This window comes from Anser cygnoides, chromosome 32, assembly GCF_040182565.1.
Source record: "Anser cygnoides isolate HZ-2024a breed goose chromosome 32, Taihu_goose_T2T_genome, whole genome shotgun sequence".
NCBI classification, from domain to species: domain Eukaryota; kingdom Metazoa; phylum Chordata; class Aves; order Anseriformes; family Anatidae; genus Anser; species Anser cygnoides.
The window spans coordinates 737,816-753,511 of NC_089904.1; the positions used below are offsets into that span (position 1 = coordinate 737,816).

General features: G+C 56.2%; 1 protein-coding gene and 1 long non-coding RNA gene across 2 annotated transcripts; both read left to right on the top strand.

Annotated features, from left to right (window-relative positions):
• The first annotated feature begins 4,047 nt into the window (after positions 1 to 4,047).
• On the top strand, positions 4,048 to 4,881 carry LOC136788036 (uncharacterized). Its single transcript, XR_010827046.1, has 4 exons — positions 4,048 to 4,225; positions 4,308 to 4,468; positions 4,582 to 4,729; positions 4,814 to 4,881. It is a non-coding gene; the product is annotated as an uncharacterized lncRNA (long non-coding RNA).
• Positions 4,882 to 4,906: 25 nt separating this feature from the next.
• Positions 4,907 to 10,010, top strand: LOC136788035 (RIMS-binding protein 3-like). The gene is made up of 6 exons (XM_066985647.1): positions 4,907 to 4,996; positions 5,296 to 5,373; positions 5,551 to 5,622; positions 5,737 to 5,839; positions 5,944 to 6,035; positions 6,122 to 10,010. Exon 6 carries the CDS (start codon positions 7,249 to 7,251, stop codon positions 9,595 to 9,597), a length of 2,349 nt encoding a protein of 782 aa, XP_066841748.1. The 5' UTR covers positions 4,907 to 4,996; positions 5,296 to 5,373; positions 5,551 to 5,622; positions 5,737 to 5,839; positions 5,944 to 6,035; positions 6,122 to 7,248; the 3' UTR covers positions 9,598 to 10,010.
• The last annotated feature ends 5,686 nt before the right edge of the window (positions 10,011 to 15,696 follow it).

Here is a 15,696-nt window from a genome sequence, read left to right on the forward strand (position 1 = left end):
ATTTCACTTCACCAGTACTGCAAGGGTCAATGCGGGCCTTAGAGAGTGGGATTTTCACACCCCCTGGCACCCCTCCTCTTCTGGGAAGGTAAAGCGAATGAACCAGACATTAAAGAAGCAATTAACTAAGTTAGTGTTAGAAACCCAATTTCCTTGGGTAAAATGCTTACCTTTAGCACTCCTACAGGTTCAAACAGCACCAAGAAATGATATAGGAATTTCACTGTATGAGATGCTGTTCGGATTACCCTATCTGGGCAGAAAGGATGAGATACCACAATTCGAAACGAGAAAGTTTTCTTAAGAACTGTATTCTGGGGTTGTCCTCTTCTTTGTCATCTCTCAGAACCCGTGGGAAATTGGGTCCTGATTCAGACCTGGAAAGGATCAACTCTGGCCTGAATGGGAAGGACACTTCCAAGTACTACTAACCACTGAAACAGCCATAGGAACTGCAGAAAAAGGTTGGACTCACTATACTCGAGTGAAGGCATCCGTCGACCCTAGTACCTGGGAAGCTGTTCCTACAGAAGACTTGTTGGAAGCTGAAATCGAAGAGACAAATCTCATAGCGGACTCTGAGCGGGATAAGAGCTTGCAATTGTAAACTAACCTTTTATTTTCAGAGGTAACTAATGAGTGTGACTTGTGATTGACAGAAAGGACAGACCTATAGTGAATTGAAGTGTTCCCAAGGGGGGGTTGTTATAGTAGTAGTGTATATCTTATTCTTTGTATTGGTAATTATTTAGAAACCTAAGGTTTAAAAATAATGACAGGGAAAAATCAATTATTAATTTTGTTTTTAGTGATTGTAGGCCTCAGAGAAAGCCTTGGTCAATTGGCAACTTGGAAAAGGCATGATCAGATAATAGTAAGATGGGATACCCCGTAGAAATATGGGTGAATGTGACAGAGGGTTATGTACCACAATCTGTCATGTTTGATGCTTGTGAGGTGTTAGCTTGTGGAGATTTAAATGCCCAATGACAACTGAGCAGAGAGAACAAATAACTGGGAGAGGCCCAACAGCCAGACTGAGAATAGCTGTATGGAAACAATCCTCTATTGCCATCTGAGAAAGGGAGAAACTCAAGGAGAAAACAGGAGAGAAAACAGGAGGCCCTCTTTGAAATGCGGCAGTTCAAACATTTGAGTGAAACAGGGTATGGGGATGTGAATGCCTGGATAGAATGGGTCAAATATACTGTCCAGAGTCTCAACCATAGCAATTGCTATGCTTGTGCCTCGGGATGACCGATTGCCCAGATCGTGCCCTGCCCATTGAGGTGGACCAAGGATTCCCAGGGAATGCGATGTATGATTGCATTGTACCAAGAAAAGACTGCCTGGGGAAATGAGGCCTGTAAGTCTCTCTCTTTGCTATTCCCTTCCTTGCATGATAGCAATATCAGGGCTCCCCCTGTATTCTCCACAGCTATAGGTAACCATACAGCTTGCCTCTCACGGCAGGGTGTGAGTGCTACCTGGCATCTGGGAGAATTTGCCTTGTGCACGAGGACCTTGAATGCTACCGAGGACTTGATGGGAAACTATTCAAGACTCGAGATCCCCAGGGCAGATCTCTGGTGGTACTGTGGAGGGAAGATCTTACGGTCCATCCTACCATCTAACTGGGGAGGCACTTGTGCACTTGTTCAATTAGCTATACCCTTCACCCTGGCATTTGAAAGAGAAACATCACAAATACCCAGAAGAAGTAAAAGAAGCTTAGGAGTATCATTTGATGATAGAGTATACATAGATTCTATAGGGGTGCCTAGAGGAGTTCCTGATGAACATAAAGCCAGGAATCAAATTGCTGCAGGGTTTGAGTCACTGTTCTGGTGGGTAACAATTAATAAAAATGCGGATTGGATTAATTATATCTATTATAATCAGCAGAGATTCATAAACTATACAAGAGATGCGATAAGAGGAATCGCTGAACAACTAGATGCCACCAGCAAAATGGCTTGGGAAAACAGAATAGCATTAGATATGATTCTTGCGGAGAAAGGTGGTAATGTGCGTAATGCTGGGCAACCGTTGTTGTACTTTTATCCCTAACAATACTGCCCCGGATGGCACAGTAACTAGAGCATTGCAAGGGCTTACCACCCTTGCCAATGAATTGGCAGAAAACTCAGGAGCAGACACTTCCATCACAGGATGGTTGGAATCTTGGTTTGGTAAATGGAAAGGGATGGTAGTGTCCATATTTACATCCTTGATTGTAGTAGCAGGAGTTTTGACAGCCATTGGTTGCTGCATTATCCCCTGTGTAAGGGGACTTGTCCAGCGGTTAATTGAAACTGCACTTTTGAAACAAATGACCATGGATCCACCACCCTACTCAGATAAGATGATGATATTAGAGGAAATGGAAAGCAAAGAAAGTGAAGAAGAGGAAGATATCTACCAACTTACACCTTAGAGAAAAATTTTGCAAAAATCAACAAATTATAAAAAGAGAAAAGGGGGGAATTGTGGGAATAGAAATGTTGTTTTTGCAGTGTTACGTTGTTTAGAAGGAAGGAATGTGGTATTGAGATATGCTTACAGCGATAAGAAAGCTCAGCAGGTGACCTCGTAAAATGCAGACAACCAGCCTCCTTAGAGCAATCAGGTGAAAATCACTGTGTTAAGTCAAGCCAGATAAGGGGAGAAAACATTACCATCTCCAAAACAGGCCGGCAACTGAAGGCCAGGCATTGTCTGTGAAGCATCAGATAGATTGTGAACCTGGATTACCCACTCCAGTGGGGAAACAGGGGAGGGTCCTGTCATCAAAAAGTATATAAACTGTGTTTTGGAACTAGTAGGTGCGCTCTCCTGCTTGTGGGGCGCCCGCCATTGCAATCGCGAATAAATTACTACTTCACTGAGATCCTCGCCTGAGCCTAAGTTATTGGCTACGGAGTGTTTCTCACAATTTGTGGGCTCGTCCGGGATCCAGTCACCTACCGGGGAGCCCCACCGCCGCAGCAGCAGGAAGGCATGCCCCGCTGATTTCAGCGGTCCTGTGCATCGACGGTGGCGGTTCTGCGGAGAGCTGACAGAGGGCCCGAGACTGATTAAAGAGGCAGGATCCGTGAAGGAGTGGGGAAAGGAAGAAGGTAGGCACTCCGGGTTTTAAGAATTGATCCGGTAACTCTGTGCAGAGACCAAGGTAAGAAATATTAAGTTATTGGCTACGGAGTGTTTCTCACAATTGGTACGTTGTGAGCAGCGGGGGTCGGTCGCGGCCGATGGCTCCCCGAGAAACTCCTCGGTGCCGGCTGGAGCGTGATCAGTTCGTGAGCCACCTCAGCAGTGCCCACGTGGTCCCATCTGGGTCGCCAAAATGTTAGCGTTCATGAAGACACATAATCCACAAAGTGATTATATGAAGGTGCTTTATTAGGCGCCGGAAGTTAGGGGCATGCCTGCCCAAATCTAACTTCGTCTGATTTGTTTTCTTAGTTCTTTTTTATCTCCTAAGATATTACATATGCATTAGGTTTCACAACTCATCTATGCATATTCATTTCCTAGCTCCGCCTAGCCTCGCTTCATATGCTAATCATCTTATCAGTCCTTCTGCGCTTGCCTACTACTCTCTGGTGGTCGTCCGGGTGGTCGTCGGGATGAGGTAAGATGTCTTCATCAGAGTTGAACTTTTTAACCTTTCCTTCTCACGCATGCTCTCTGAGCCCTTGGTCTCAGTCCAAACCACAAGGTTGGTTTGATCCAGTTCCCAGGGTCCAAGAAGCCCCAGTTATCTAGATGTCTTGCAAATGGAGCATTCTTTTAATCCTCCTTACTCCTCCTCATGAATCGGTGCATTCTCTCATGCTACCCTTGCACAGTTATTTTGTATCTTCCAAGCGCAGCCCCGGAACAGTACATCGCAAATGTAACATATTAAGCAATATTGTATTATTTCATCTTCTATTACTAACAGAGGGACTCGGCTACTTGGTTTTTCTGGTCGATTCCTTTCCTTGCACAGGCACGGGTACCGCCGAGGGGAGTTGGGTCCCGGTGTCCCAGCACTGCCAGATCCCTGGTGCCGTGGGCAGGCCCCGAGCCCCCGTGACACCCCTCTCCTTTCCCTCTCCCCTCCCCTTTCATCTCTCTGCAGCACGGTGAGGGCGTTGGTGCCAAAGAGACTCCTCAGCAGCGGTACCAGCGGCTGCAGCACGAGGTGCAGGAGCTGGTCCGGGAGGTGGAGCAGATCCAGGTGAGCACCACCCCTGCCGTTTGGCACCTGCGGGCAGATCGTCCCCGGGGGCTGACACTGCTGCCTGTCCCCCCCTGCACAGAGCGCGGTGAAGGAGTCGGCGGCCGAGGAGGAGCTGACGCCCATGGCCTTGGCCAGGCAGGTGGAGGGCCTGAAGCAGCAGCTGGTCTCCAGCCACCTGGAGAAGCTGCTGGGCCCTGCCGCAGCCATCGACTTCGCAGACCCCGAAGGCGCGCTGGCCAAGTGAGTGTGGGCTCGTGGCCGCAGCTTGGGAAGCGGGGGGCAGCAGGGGGAGGATGCCAGCATCCCCGCGAGGCGGTACCAGGGCAGCGTGCCCACCTTTTCCCCTCGCCCAGGCGCCTGTTGCAGCAGCTGGAGGTGGTGAAGTGCAAGAAGGCAGCGGCAGGGAAGAGCCCCGCCAAGGCGCCAGCCCCCACCGGAGACACGCTCACTTTTGAGCTGTACTGGAGGCCAGAGCAGGACCAGTTCTCCCAGGCTGCCAAGGTGAGCGTGCGGAGGGGGAGTCACAGCGTTTGACCCCAAAATGGGCTGTCCTGCCCTCTCAGCCCTCGTTTCCCTCGTTTCCAGATTGCGGAGCTGGAGAAGCGGCTGGCACAGCTGGAGGCGATGGTGCGGTACGAGCCTGACAGCCAGATAAGGAGCCAGGAGCTCCAGCCCTGCCACTCCCCTGCCCTCCATCCTGCCCCACTGATGTGATTTTCCTCCCCACAGAACCCGCTGTTGGTCGGGCTGAAGGGGACCAGCCTCGTGGTGAGTCCTAGAATCCTAGAATAGCCTGAGTTGGAAGGGACCCATGAAGACCCTTGGGTTGAACTCCTGGCTCCACACTAAGAATTAAACCATAAATCTGAGAGCGTTGTCCAAATGCTTCTCGAACACCAGCAGGCTTGAGGCCATGACCCCCTGCTTGGGGAGCCTGCTCCGCTGCTCGACCACCCTCTCAGCGAAGATTTTCTGTCCTAATACCCAGCCTGAACTTCCCCTGGTGCAGCTTTAAGCCGTTCCCTCATGCCCAGGCACCCCCTACACAACCTGTTCTCCTTCCCCAGGAGACCGTGCAGATCCTCCAAGCCAAAGTGAACATCCTGGACGTGGCTGTGCTGGACCAAGTGGAGGCCCGGCTGCAGGTGAGGGCCTGAGGCGGAGGGAGGTGGGGATGAGTCCCGCAGCCCCCAGCCAGCACTGGGCCCGCTGGCCCCACCAGAGGATGGCATGGGGCCATGGGAGGGCACCCGCAGAGGCTATGAAATTGGGGTGGACCCTGCTGGATTTGGGGTGTCACATCTGCTTCCCCCCCTCCGCAGAGCGTCCTGGCGAAGGTGAATGAAATCGCCAAGCACAAGGCCGTTGTGCAAGACGCTGACACCCAGAGCAAGGTAAGAGCAGCAGGGAGGGCCCCCCAAAGCAACCACAGCATGGGGGGCTTATGCGGAATCGCCCTGCAGACTGTGCTTACACCCTCCTTTCTTGCTTTCCGCCCCTTGCCCCAGATCCACCAGGTCTATGAGATGATGCAGCGCTGGGACCCCGTGGCCAGCAGCCTGCCCGATGTAGTGCAGCGACTGCTGACCCTCAGGGACCCGCACGAGCAAGGTGAGGGGCAAGGAATGGGGATGCTGGGGACAGTGGCGTGGCGTGACAAGGGAGATACTGGGGTCTGGGGGCCCTCCAGTGCTGAGTTTTCACCTCCTTCCCAGCCACACAGTTTGGGCAGGTCCTTGTGCACCTGGACACCACGCAGCAGGAGATAGCTGGTGCTCTCAAGGACAACACCGTGCTGCTGGCAGAGGTGAGTCTCAGCAGCATGTGCTGGGGTGGGAGGGGTCCCCATCCTGTCCGCCCTGCTCAATCCCTTCCCCACTGACCCCCCTGCAGGTCCAGAAGACGATGAAGGAAAACCTGGCCATTGTAGAGGACAACTTTGCTGACATAGAAGCCCGCATCAAGCGGCTGCAAAAGTGAGAGCACCCTGGAGCACCTCCCTGAGCATCTGCATTCCCCCCCCCCCCCCCCCGACATTGTGATCCCCTGGGAATCACTCCCTCTGCCTGCAAGTAGCAGTCCCTGTTTGTGTATAGCTGGCCGTGCTCCCCTGCGCAGAACAGGGCTGTGGAGGGGCCCTTCCCAGCCCCCCATTAGCACCCAGGGGTGGGTCACTGCTCCCCCAACCTGGATTTACCCCAATAAATGTCCTGGTTCAAAGCGTGTCCGTGCTGGCCTCTCCTTCGGGCTGCGGGACACGAGCAGGGCCCAGCTGGGCTGTTTGAAATGCAGCTTCTACTGCGCATGCAAGCCCTCCAAGCACCCCCAGCGTAGCTCCAGCTACACTTTTCTTACGCTTTTTTTTAGTTTAAAACCATTAGCCCTTGTCCTACCAGTGAAGAAATATTTCTCCTCAACACCTGCAGTACGTTGAAGACATCGTCGTGTGGGGCAACACAGGAGAGGATGCTTTTGAGAAAGGGGAGAAAATAATACAGCTTTGGACGGCTGCTTTCGTCCTGTTAAACAGAGTAAGGTGAAAGGATGGGCGCTGGAAATGCATTTTTTTAGGCATAAATTGGCAAGATGGATGTCATCAGGTCCCCATGGATGCGATCCATGGGGATCCAAGAAGCTGTGGACTTGCCAGCTAGCAAATGCTAACGGCTGTATAATGCCTGCATGGGTTAACAACCCTTCACCTCCCTCCTCTGCGCCCCTTGAGCTGAGGCTGTCGGGGTGTGTCCGGGCGGGGACATACCATATAAGGTCATATGGCGTCATCCCTCCTTTATGACGTCATCCCTCCTTTATGACGTCATCACCCGGACACTATATAAGGCCGCGCTCGCCCAGGCCGGGCCAGTGGCAGAGGCGACCTCTGCTGCTGCGCGGTGCTGGGAGCCGGTGTCTGCTGAGGGCTCAGAGGCTGCTGTCCCTCAGAGGCCCAGGCCGCGCGATCGCTGGTGGCTATTGCTGGCAGCGTTTGGTGAAACCGTCGATTTCGCATTCCTTAAGCCATGATCCGGGGTGGCGTGGGCCAGGGGCCTGTGGCGCGTGGTCGCCCCTTGCCCCGTCGGGGCCCAGCGCGACCCCCCAGCAGGCCTGTGCAGCAGGAGGAGCACAGGCAGGAGCTGGAGGCGCTGCGGGCCCAGCTGGAGGCGCTGCGGGCCCAGCTGGAGGCAGTGCGGGCCCAGCTGGAGGCCAAGCGTCTCCGCTCCCAGGAGCTGCAGCGCCGCTTTGCTGATGAAGCCCGTGAGATGAAGAAGAGGGCAGAGGAGCAGCGGCAGCTCCTGGCCAAGCAGCTACGCTCCAAATGCGAGCAGGAGCGGGCGCGGGAGCTGCAGCGGCTGTGGGAGCAGATCCAGGAGCAGCAGGCAGCGGAGATCCGTCAGCTGCTGTGTGAGGGGAACACCAAGTGGTGCCAGGCTCAGCAGCTGCTCCAGCAGCAGTGGGACGAGGCCGTCCGCCAGGTGCGGGACCTGCAGCGGCAGCTGTTCAAGGTGCCCGTGAACCGTGGCCGGAGCGGCGGCAGCGAGGCCCGCGGCAAGCAGCAGGACGTCAACAGGCAGCTCTGCTGGCGGGCAGATAGCAAGCAGGCCGCCCAAATCCTGGACCTCCAGGAGAAGCTGCAGCTGCGGAGGAAACTCCCCTCTCAGTACATCCCGGAGAAGGCTGAGGGGGGGGCGCCTGCCTCCCACAACGGGGACAGGGCCGCGGCCCAGCACCGCCTGCAGAGTCTCCTGGGCACAGGAGCCACCAGGCCCGGCTCTTCGAAGAGCTCCGGTGCATCTGGTGCTGGTGGTGGAGAAGGGCAGCGGACAACCTGCTCGAGCTCAGAAGACGCTCACCTGCGGGGTGAAGGGCAGAGCAGCAGGAAATCTGTCAGAGACATTGGGGTTCAGGTCCCAGAGCAGCAAGAGGCCTGTCCACCTGGCAGCGGAGACAGCCCGTTCCTGGAGCAGCAGAAAGCGCAGCTGCAGAATGCCCTGAAGGACCTGGCCAGGCAATGGATGGTCCTTCAAGAGGAGACCTGCTTCCTGAAGAACGAGAGCTCCCTGGTGGAAGCGAGGGAGAAGGCGGGGAGGCTCAAGCAGGAGCTTGGTATGCTGGGCCTCCTTACCAAGAATCTGACAGAAAAAACCAGGAAGCTGAAAGAGCTTGCTGCAAAGTCTGGAAAGACTGCTGCAAAGACGGAGCAGGTCGACCAGCAGCAGAGAGGGCAATTGGAAACCGAGGCTGGGAAAAAACTTCAGCTGCAAAAGAAACTGGATCAGGAACGTTCAAGGCTGAAGAACAGGTACGAGGAGCTGAAAGTGTGTCTGACAGAGATGAGAAATGAAAAAGCCAGACGCGCGCAGGAAACTTCTCAGCTCCGCAGGCAGAAGGAGAGGATAGAGGAGATTCAATCCGAAAACGCTGCTCTGAAGCAGAAACTCGTGCAAGCGACAGAGCAGCGAAATGCTGCCGTTGGAGCAGCCAAACGTCTTCAAACGCTCCTGAAGGATCTCGATTGCAAATTGAAAGCCATGAGTCAACCGGCAGAAAGGACGCAACAACAGCAGCAGGACCACGAGGAAACAAAGCTAATGCTGCAGAAAAAAGAAGAGGAAGTTAAGCATTGGCAGAGGGCTTGGGCAGAGCTCAGAAGGACACGTGAGGAAGAGCTGCAAGCCTCTCGAGTGCAGCTGAGAGAATCAGAGCAGCAGTATCAGCACCAATGTCAACAATGGGAGCTGCTCTCTCAGCAACTTGAGCAAGAGAAAAGAAAAGAATCCAGCCCTATCGTCTCAGAACTACCCCAGGCAAGGACACCTCCCACAGCACAGGCCTATGCAGAGCAGTCCCATGACCTCTGCAGCCATGAAGACAGCTCTGATGCTTCTGAGAAGGCAGCCAAAATCCTGGGATTCTACACAAGCAGCTCGGCATCTGATGCCACACGCGACGGTCCTGGGTGCTGCACTGTTTCAGATGAGGGCTCTGTAGGTGGGAACGGAGAGTCAGGAGCAGAGCATGTGTCCTTCGTCCCGCAGTCCCTGGGACAAGAATCACCAAAACTTCAAAGACTTGTAGCTCAACAGGGCCACCATCCTGTTGAGGGTCCTAATGAGCGCCCCGAAGCAGAGCTTCCTCATGCTCGGGGAGAATACGTTCACGTCTCTGGAGACGTGGACGAGCATGGCGGGTCTGTGAGGGAGCGGAAGCCTGTCAGAAGACGACTTTTCTCCCCTACTTCGACAGAAGTTTCAGACAGCAGCCAGGTGACAAGTTCAGAGCTATGTTATCCCCTGCAAGACAGTGATATCGAAATAAGTTCTTGCAGCAGAAGGGGAAGGAAGAAACAGAGACAGAATAAATCTTTTTGACCAAGGAATTTGTGTCTGTGTGGTGGTTTTACTTGGGTGGGCGGTCGAGTTCCACCTCAGCCGCTCTCTCACTCCCCCTCCTCAAAGAGAAAGGGGGGGAAAATACGACACAAAGGGCTCAAGGGTTGAGATAAGGAGGGGGAGATCGCTCAAAAATTATCGTGACGGGTAAAACAGACTCAGAGTGGGGAGAGAGTAAGATTTATTGCCTATTGCTAACAAGGTAGGGAAGTGAGAAACAAAGGAAAGAAACCAAAAACACCTTCCCCCCACCCCCCACACTAACATGAAACTGGGCCTCCATACACGTCGTGGTTGGTGGGGAGACGGACATTTCCCTAACGAGAGCTCCCCCCTTCTCCCTCCCCTTCCATGGCTTTTATTGCTGAGCGTTACGTGGTCATATGGACTATCCCTTTGGTCTTTTGGGGTCAGCCGCCCTGGCGATGCCCCCTCCGCACCTCTTGCCCATGGTGGTGGGCAAGCCACTGGATTTGGGGCTGGGGGGTGGCAGAGGGAGGGTGCTGTGGGAGTCCTGGTGCTGTGCCAGCGCCGCTCAGCAGTAGACAAAACACATCGGTGCAATAGCAAGTCAGTTGTAGCCTAGCTACAAGTACAGAGCACAGCGCTGTATGGGCTGCTGTGGGGAAGGCTGAGGCCATCCCAGGCAGAGGCAGCCCACCAAACCCACCGTGGTGGGGACGGGATGACCAGGCAGGGTCTAGAGGGGTGGCTGGATCCCAACCGAAACAGTCGCCCGGGGGCTGGGAAGGATGGGGAAGGTGCTGGGTGGTGCGGTGGGAGCTCCTACGCTCACCCACCTCGGAGGAGCTCGGAGGGATGGTGGCGTCGGGGGGAGTCCTGCCGGGCCCCTCGCAGGGACCACCCGCCCAAAGACCCCGGCCACGCAAGTCCACGAGCAGGGAGGTGAAGGTGGAGGGGTTCAGAGGGGGTCACCCACGGCCTCGCACCCCGGGACGGCGGCAACCCACGGGTGCAGCCTTTGCGTGCCCGGAGCACCGGGGCAGAGCCGGCGGCACAGCAGCTCCGGAGCCATCCCCGGCGCCGGTTCCTGGAGTGGGAACCGAGCTTCAAAGGGCTCGGGGCAGCCGCATCGGTCCGCCCCCACCCATGCCAGCTGCCCACGGGTGTCCCGGGCTGCTCGCATGACCGCAGCACGGCCGGGCTCGGCACCGGGCTCGGCACCAGGCTCGGCACCGGGCTGCCGCCGGCTTTGCCCGGGCAGAGCAGGGCGGAACGCGGGGGCTGCCCCCACGCATGACTCCCGGCCCCCTGTGGGGGCAGCTCCCAGCGCCGGGGAAGAGGGGCCCCGCACCCCACGGGGGGTGCTCTCCGGGTGGGCTCCCCCCTACCTGGGGACCCCAGGGAGCGCGGTCTCGGGGGATGGGGGGCGGACCCAGGCCCCACGCGTGACCACCGCCCCCCGTGGGACGGGAGCCCTACGGATGGGGACAGCCCACGGGGACCGGACCCATGCGGGGGTCGATGCCTCAGCCCCCCCTGCAGCGGGGGCGCCTCCCACGGCCCCTGCACCCACGCGGGACCCTGGCCCCCCTCGAGCCCCAGCCCCATGCGCTACGGGGAGCCCCCGTACCTGGATTTACCCCAGGAAATGTCCTGGTTCAAAGCGTGTCCGTGCTGGCCTCTCCTGCGGGAGGTGGCCGGTAGCGGGGCAGGCGTGCTGTGCCGCGGAGCGGGGGATCGAGGCGGGCAGGGCTTTTCTGCGGCGTCGAGGCCACCCGAAGCAGCCGAGGGAGCCGCTGGGACCCGGCAGCCATCGCGAGGGAGGCTGACGAGGCGTCGGCGGAGCCAGCAGCGTCCCCTCCCGGGCCTCCCTCGCGACGGGGAGGGAGCGGGGCGAGGCGCGGCCGTTGGTGCGGGCAGGTTGCGCTCGGGCAGGGCAGAGCGTTCCGCCACGCTCCCGGGAACAGCTCAGCTACCGGCCGCCTACCTACGGGTAAACCGCCACAGTCATCACGAGGCGGAGAGCTCTTTTCAGACGCTCTGCGGCCGCCCAGACTGAGCGCCCGCTCAAACACGCGGCGCTTCAGGCGCTTCAGAAGGGTGGGCGCAGAAGTTTGCACGGCAGTGCGCGCAGGCAGGGCGAGCAGGGAGGGCGGACAGGGCAGAGTTTCCCCCCGCCCATAAGAACAACACCTTTAACGGCTGTCGACTGCTAGCTGGGCTGCGATGGTCTTCACCAGGCAGAGCGCTCTCTCTAGAGAGTCTGTGGCCACCCAGACTGACCACCTGCTCAACAATGCGGCAGTTCAGGTCTCTGGGTGCAGGGACTGTCTGAGCCTGTTGCTGCCATCTGAGGGAGGCAGAGGCACCGTGTGTGTGAGGTGCGAGCAGGTGGATGACCTGGTCCGCCTGGTGGCAGAACTCAAAGAGGAGGTGGAGAGGTTGAGGGCTCTTAGGGAGCGTGAGCGGGAGATAGACTGGTGGAGCGACTCCCTGCAGGGCCTGAAGGAGAGGTAGCAGGGTGAGACACCCCAAATAGGGATGGACCCCCTGCCCTGTTGCTGTCGGGCAGAGGGAGGGGACCTAGAAGTTGAGGAGGGATGGAGACAGGTCCCTGCTCGACCTCTCAGGCAACGCCCCCCCCTACCGGCCCCACCTTCCCAGGTGCCCTTACGTAACAGATTTGAGGCCCTGGAGCTTGAGAGACCGGTGGGTGAGGACGAGGTAGAAAGTCTACCCAGGAGGATGCCTAGGGTGAGGAAGCCGACTCCACGCCTCAAGACTGCCTCCACCAAGAAAGACAGAAGGGTGATCGTAGTAGGCGACTCCCTTCTCAGGGGAACAGAGGGCCCTATTTGTCGACCTGACCCTACCCGTAGGGAAGTCTGCTGCCTCCCTGGGGCCAGGGTCAGGGATGTTGCCAGGAAGCTTCCCAACCTGGTTCGCCCCTCTGACTACTACCCTCTTTTGATAGTCCAGGCTGGCAGTGATGATATTGATGAGAGAAGCCTGAAGGCTATCAAACGGGACTTTAGGGGACTGGGACGGTTAGTGGATGGAGCGGGAGTACAGGTGGTGTTTTCGTCTATCCCTGCAGTAGCAGGGAGGGGTACCGAGAGGACACGGAAAGCCCACCTGATTAACACGTGGCTCAGAGGCTGGTGCCAACACAGAAATGTTGGGTTTTTTGACCATGGGGCGCTTTACTCGGCACCCGGCCTGATGGCCGCAGACGGGTCCCTATCTCTAAGGGGAAAACGGATCCTAGCCCAGGAGCCGGCAGGGCTCGTTGAGAGGGCTTTAAACTAGGAAAGAAGGGGGATGGGGCTGAAAGAAGGCTTGTTGGAGCTGTGCCGGGGGGAACAATGGCAAAGCCGGGGAAGAAGGCAATGGCCCGACTGAAGTGCATCTACACTAATGCACACAGCATGGGTAACAAACAGGAGGAGCTGGAAGCCATCGTGCAGCGGGAAGGCTATGACTTGGTTGCCATCACGGAAACGTGGTGGGACCACTCTCATGACTGGAGTGCTGCAATGTCTGGCTATAGGCTCTTCAGAAGGGACAGGCAGCACAGAAGGGGTGGTGGTGTGGCTCTCTATATTAGAGAGTGTTTTGACGTTGAGGAACTCGAGGCTGGGAATGATAAGGTTGAGTCCCTATGGGTTAGGATCAGAGGGAAGGCCAACAAGGCAAGCATCCTGGTGGGGGTCTGTTATAGACCACCGAACCAGGATGAGGAGACTGATGAGGAGTTCTACAGGCAGCTGGCAGAAGCCGCAAAATTGTCAGCGCTTGTTCTCGTGGGGGACTTCAACTTGCCAGACATATCCTGGAAGCACAACACAGCCCAGAGAAAGCAGTCTAGGAGGTTTCTGGAGAGCGTGGAAGATAGCTTCCTGACGCAGCTGGTTAGAGAGCCTACCAGGGGAGGTGCCCCGCTAGACCTTCTGTTCACAAACAGTGACGGACTGGTGGGAGATGTGGTGGTCGAGAGCTGTCTTGGGCAGAGTGACCACGAAATGGTTCAGCTCTCTATTCTTGGCGAAGTCAGGAAGGGGACCAGTAAAACCGCTGTCTTGGACGTCCGGAGGGCTGACTTTGAGCTGTTCGGGACACTGGTTGTCAGAGTCCCTTGGGAGGAGGCTCTGAAGGGCAAAGGAGTCCAGGAAGGCTGGGCACTCCTCAAGAAGGAAATCTTAATGGCTCAGGAGCGGTCTGTCCCCCCGTGCCCAAAGACGAGCCGACACGGAACTAGACCGGCCTGGCTGAGCAGAGAGTTCTGGCTCGAGCTTAGGAGAAAAAGGAGGGTTTATAATCTTTGGAAAAGAGGGCGGGCTACTCAAGAGGACTATAAGGATGTTGCGAGGCTGTGCAGGGACAAAATTAGAAAGGCCAAAGCTCATCTGGAGCTCAATCTGGCTACTGCCGTTAAAGATAACAAAAAACGTTTTTACAAATACATCAACACAAAAAGGAGGACTAAGGAGAATCTCCATCCTTTACTGGATGCGGGGGGAAACTTAGTTACAAAAGATGAGGAAAAGGCTGAGGTGCTCAATGCTTTCTTTGCCTCAGTCTTTAGCGGCAAGACCGGTTGTTCTCTGGATACCTGGTACCATGAGCTGGTGGAAGGGGATGGGGAGCAGGATGTAGCCCTCGCTATCCATGAGGAAATGGTTGGCGACCTGCTACAACACTTGGATGTACGCAAGTCGATGGGGCCGGATGGGATCCACCCGAGGGTACTGAGCGAACTGGCGGAGGAGCTGGCCAAGCCGCTTTCCATTATTTATCGGCAGTCCTGGCTATCAGGGGAGGTCCCAGTCGACTGGCGGCTAGCAAACGTGACGCCCATCTACAAGAAGGGCTGGAGGGTAGACCCGGGGAACTATAGGCCTGTTAGCTTGACCTCAGTGCCAGGGAAGCTCATGGAGCAGATTATCTTGAGTGTCATCACGCGGCACTTGCAGGGCAACCAGGCGATCAGGCCCAGTCAGCATGGGTTTATGAAAGGTAGGTCCTGCCTGACGAACCTGATCTCCTTCTATGACCAAGTGACGCGCTTGGTGGATGAGGGGAAGGCTGTGGATGTGATCTACCTTGACTTCAGTAAGGCTTTTGACACCGTCTCCCACAACATTCTCCTCAAGAAACTGGCTGCTCGGGGCTTGGACTGGCGTACGCTTTGTTGGGTTAAAAACTGGCTGGATGGCCGGGCCCAAAGAGTTGTGGTGAATGGAGCCAAATCCAGTTGGAGGCCGGTTACTAGTGGAGTCCCCCAGGGCTCAGTGCTGGGGCCGGTCCTCTTTAATATCTTTATCGATGACCTGGATGAGGGGATCGAGTGCACCCTCAGTAAGTTTGCAGATGACACCAAGTTAGGTGCGTGTGTCGATCTGCTCGAGGGAAGGAAGGCTCTGCAGGAGGATCTGGATAGGCTGGACCGATGGGCTGAGGTCAACTGCATGAAGTTCAACAAGGCCAAGTGCCGGCTCCTGCATCTGGGGCGTAACAACCCCAAGCAGCGCTACAGGCTGGGAGATGAGTGGTTGGAAAGCTGCCTGGCGGAGAGGGACCAGGGAGTACTGGTTGATAGACAGCTGAATATGAGCCAGCAGTGTGCTCAGGTGGCCAAGAAGGCCAACAGCATCCTGGCTTGCATAAGAAGCAGTGTGGCCAGCAGGTCTAAGGAGGTGATTGTCCCTCTGTACTCGGCTCTGGTGAGGCCGCACCTCGAGTACTGTGTTCAGTTTTGGGCCCCTCGTTACAAGAAGGACACGGAGGTGCTCGAGAGAGTCCAGAGAAGGGCGACGAAGCTGGTGAGGGGTCTGGAGAACAAGTCTTACGAGGAGCGGCTGAGGGAGCTGGGGTTGTTTAGCCTGGAGAAGAGGAGGCTCAGGGGAGACCTCATCGCTCTCTATAGGTACCTTAAAGGAGGCTGTAGAGAGGTGGGGGTTGGTCTATTCTCCCACGTGCCTGGTGACAGGACGAGGGGCAATGGGCTAAAGTTGCGCCAGGGGAGGTTTAGGTTGGATGTTAGGAAGAACTTCTTTACTGAAAGGGTTGTTAGGCATTGGAATGGACTGCCCATTCCAATGGAGGTGGTTGAGT

What these genes read in the sequence shown, in the direction of transcription:
- LOC136788035 (XM_066985647.1), top strand. Translation starts at nt 7,249, where the DNA reads ATGATCCGGGGTGGCGTGGGCCAGGGGCCTGTGGCGCGTGGTCGCCCC.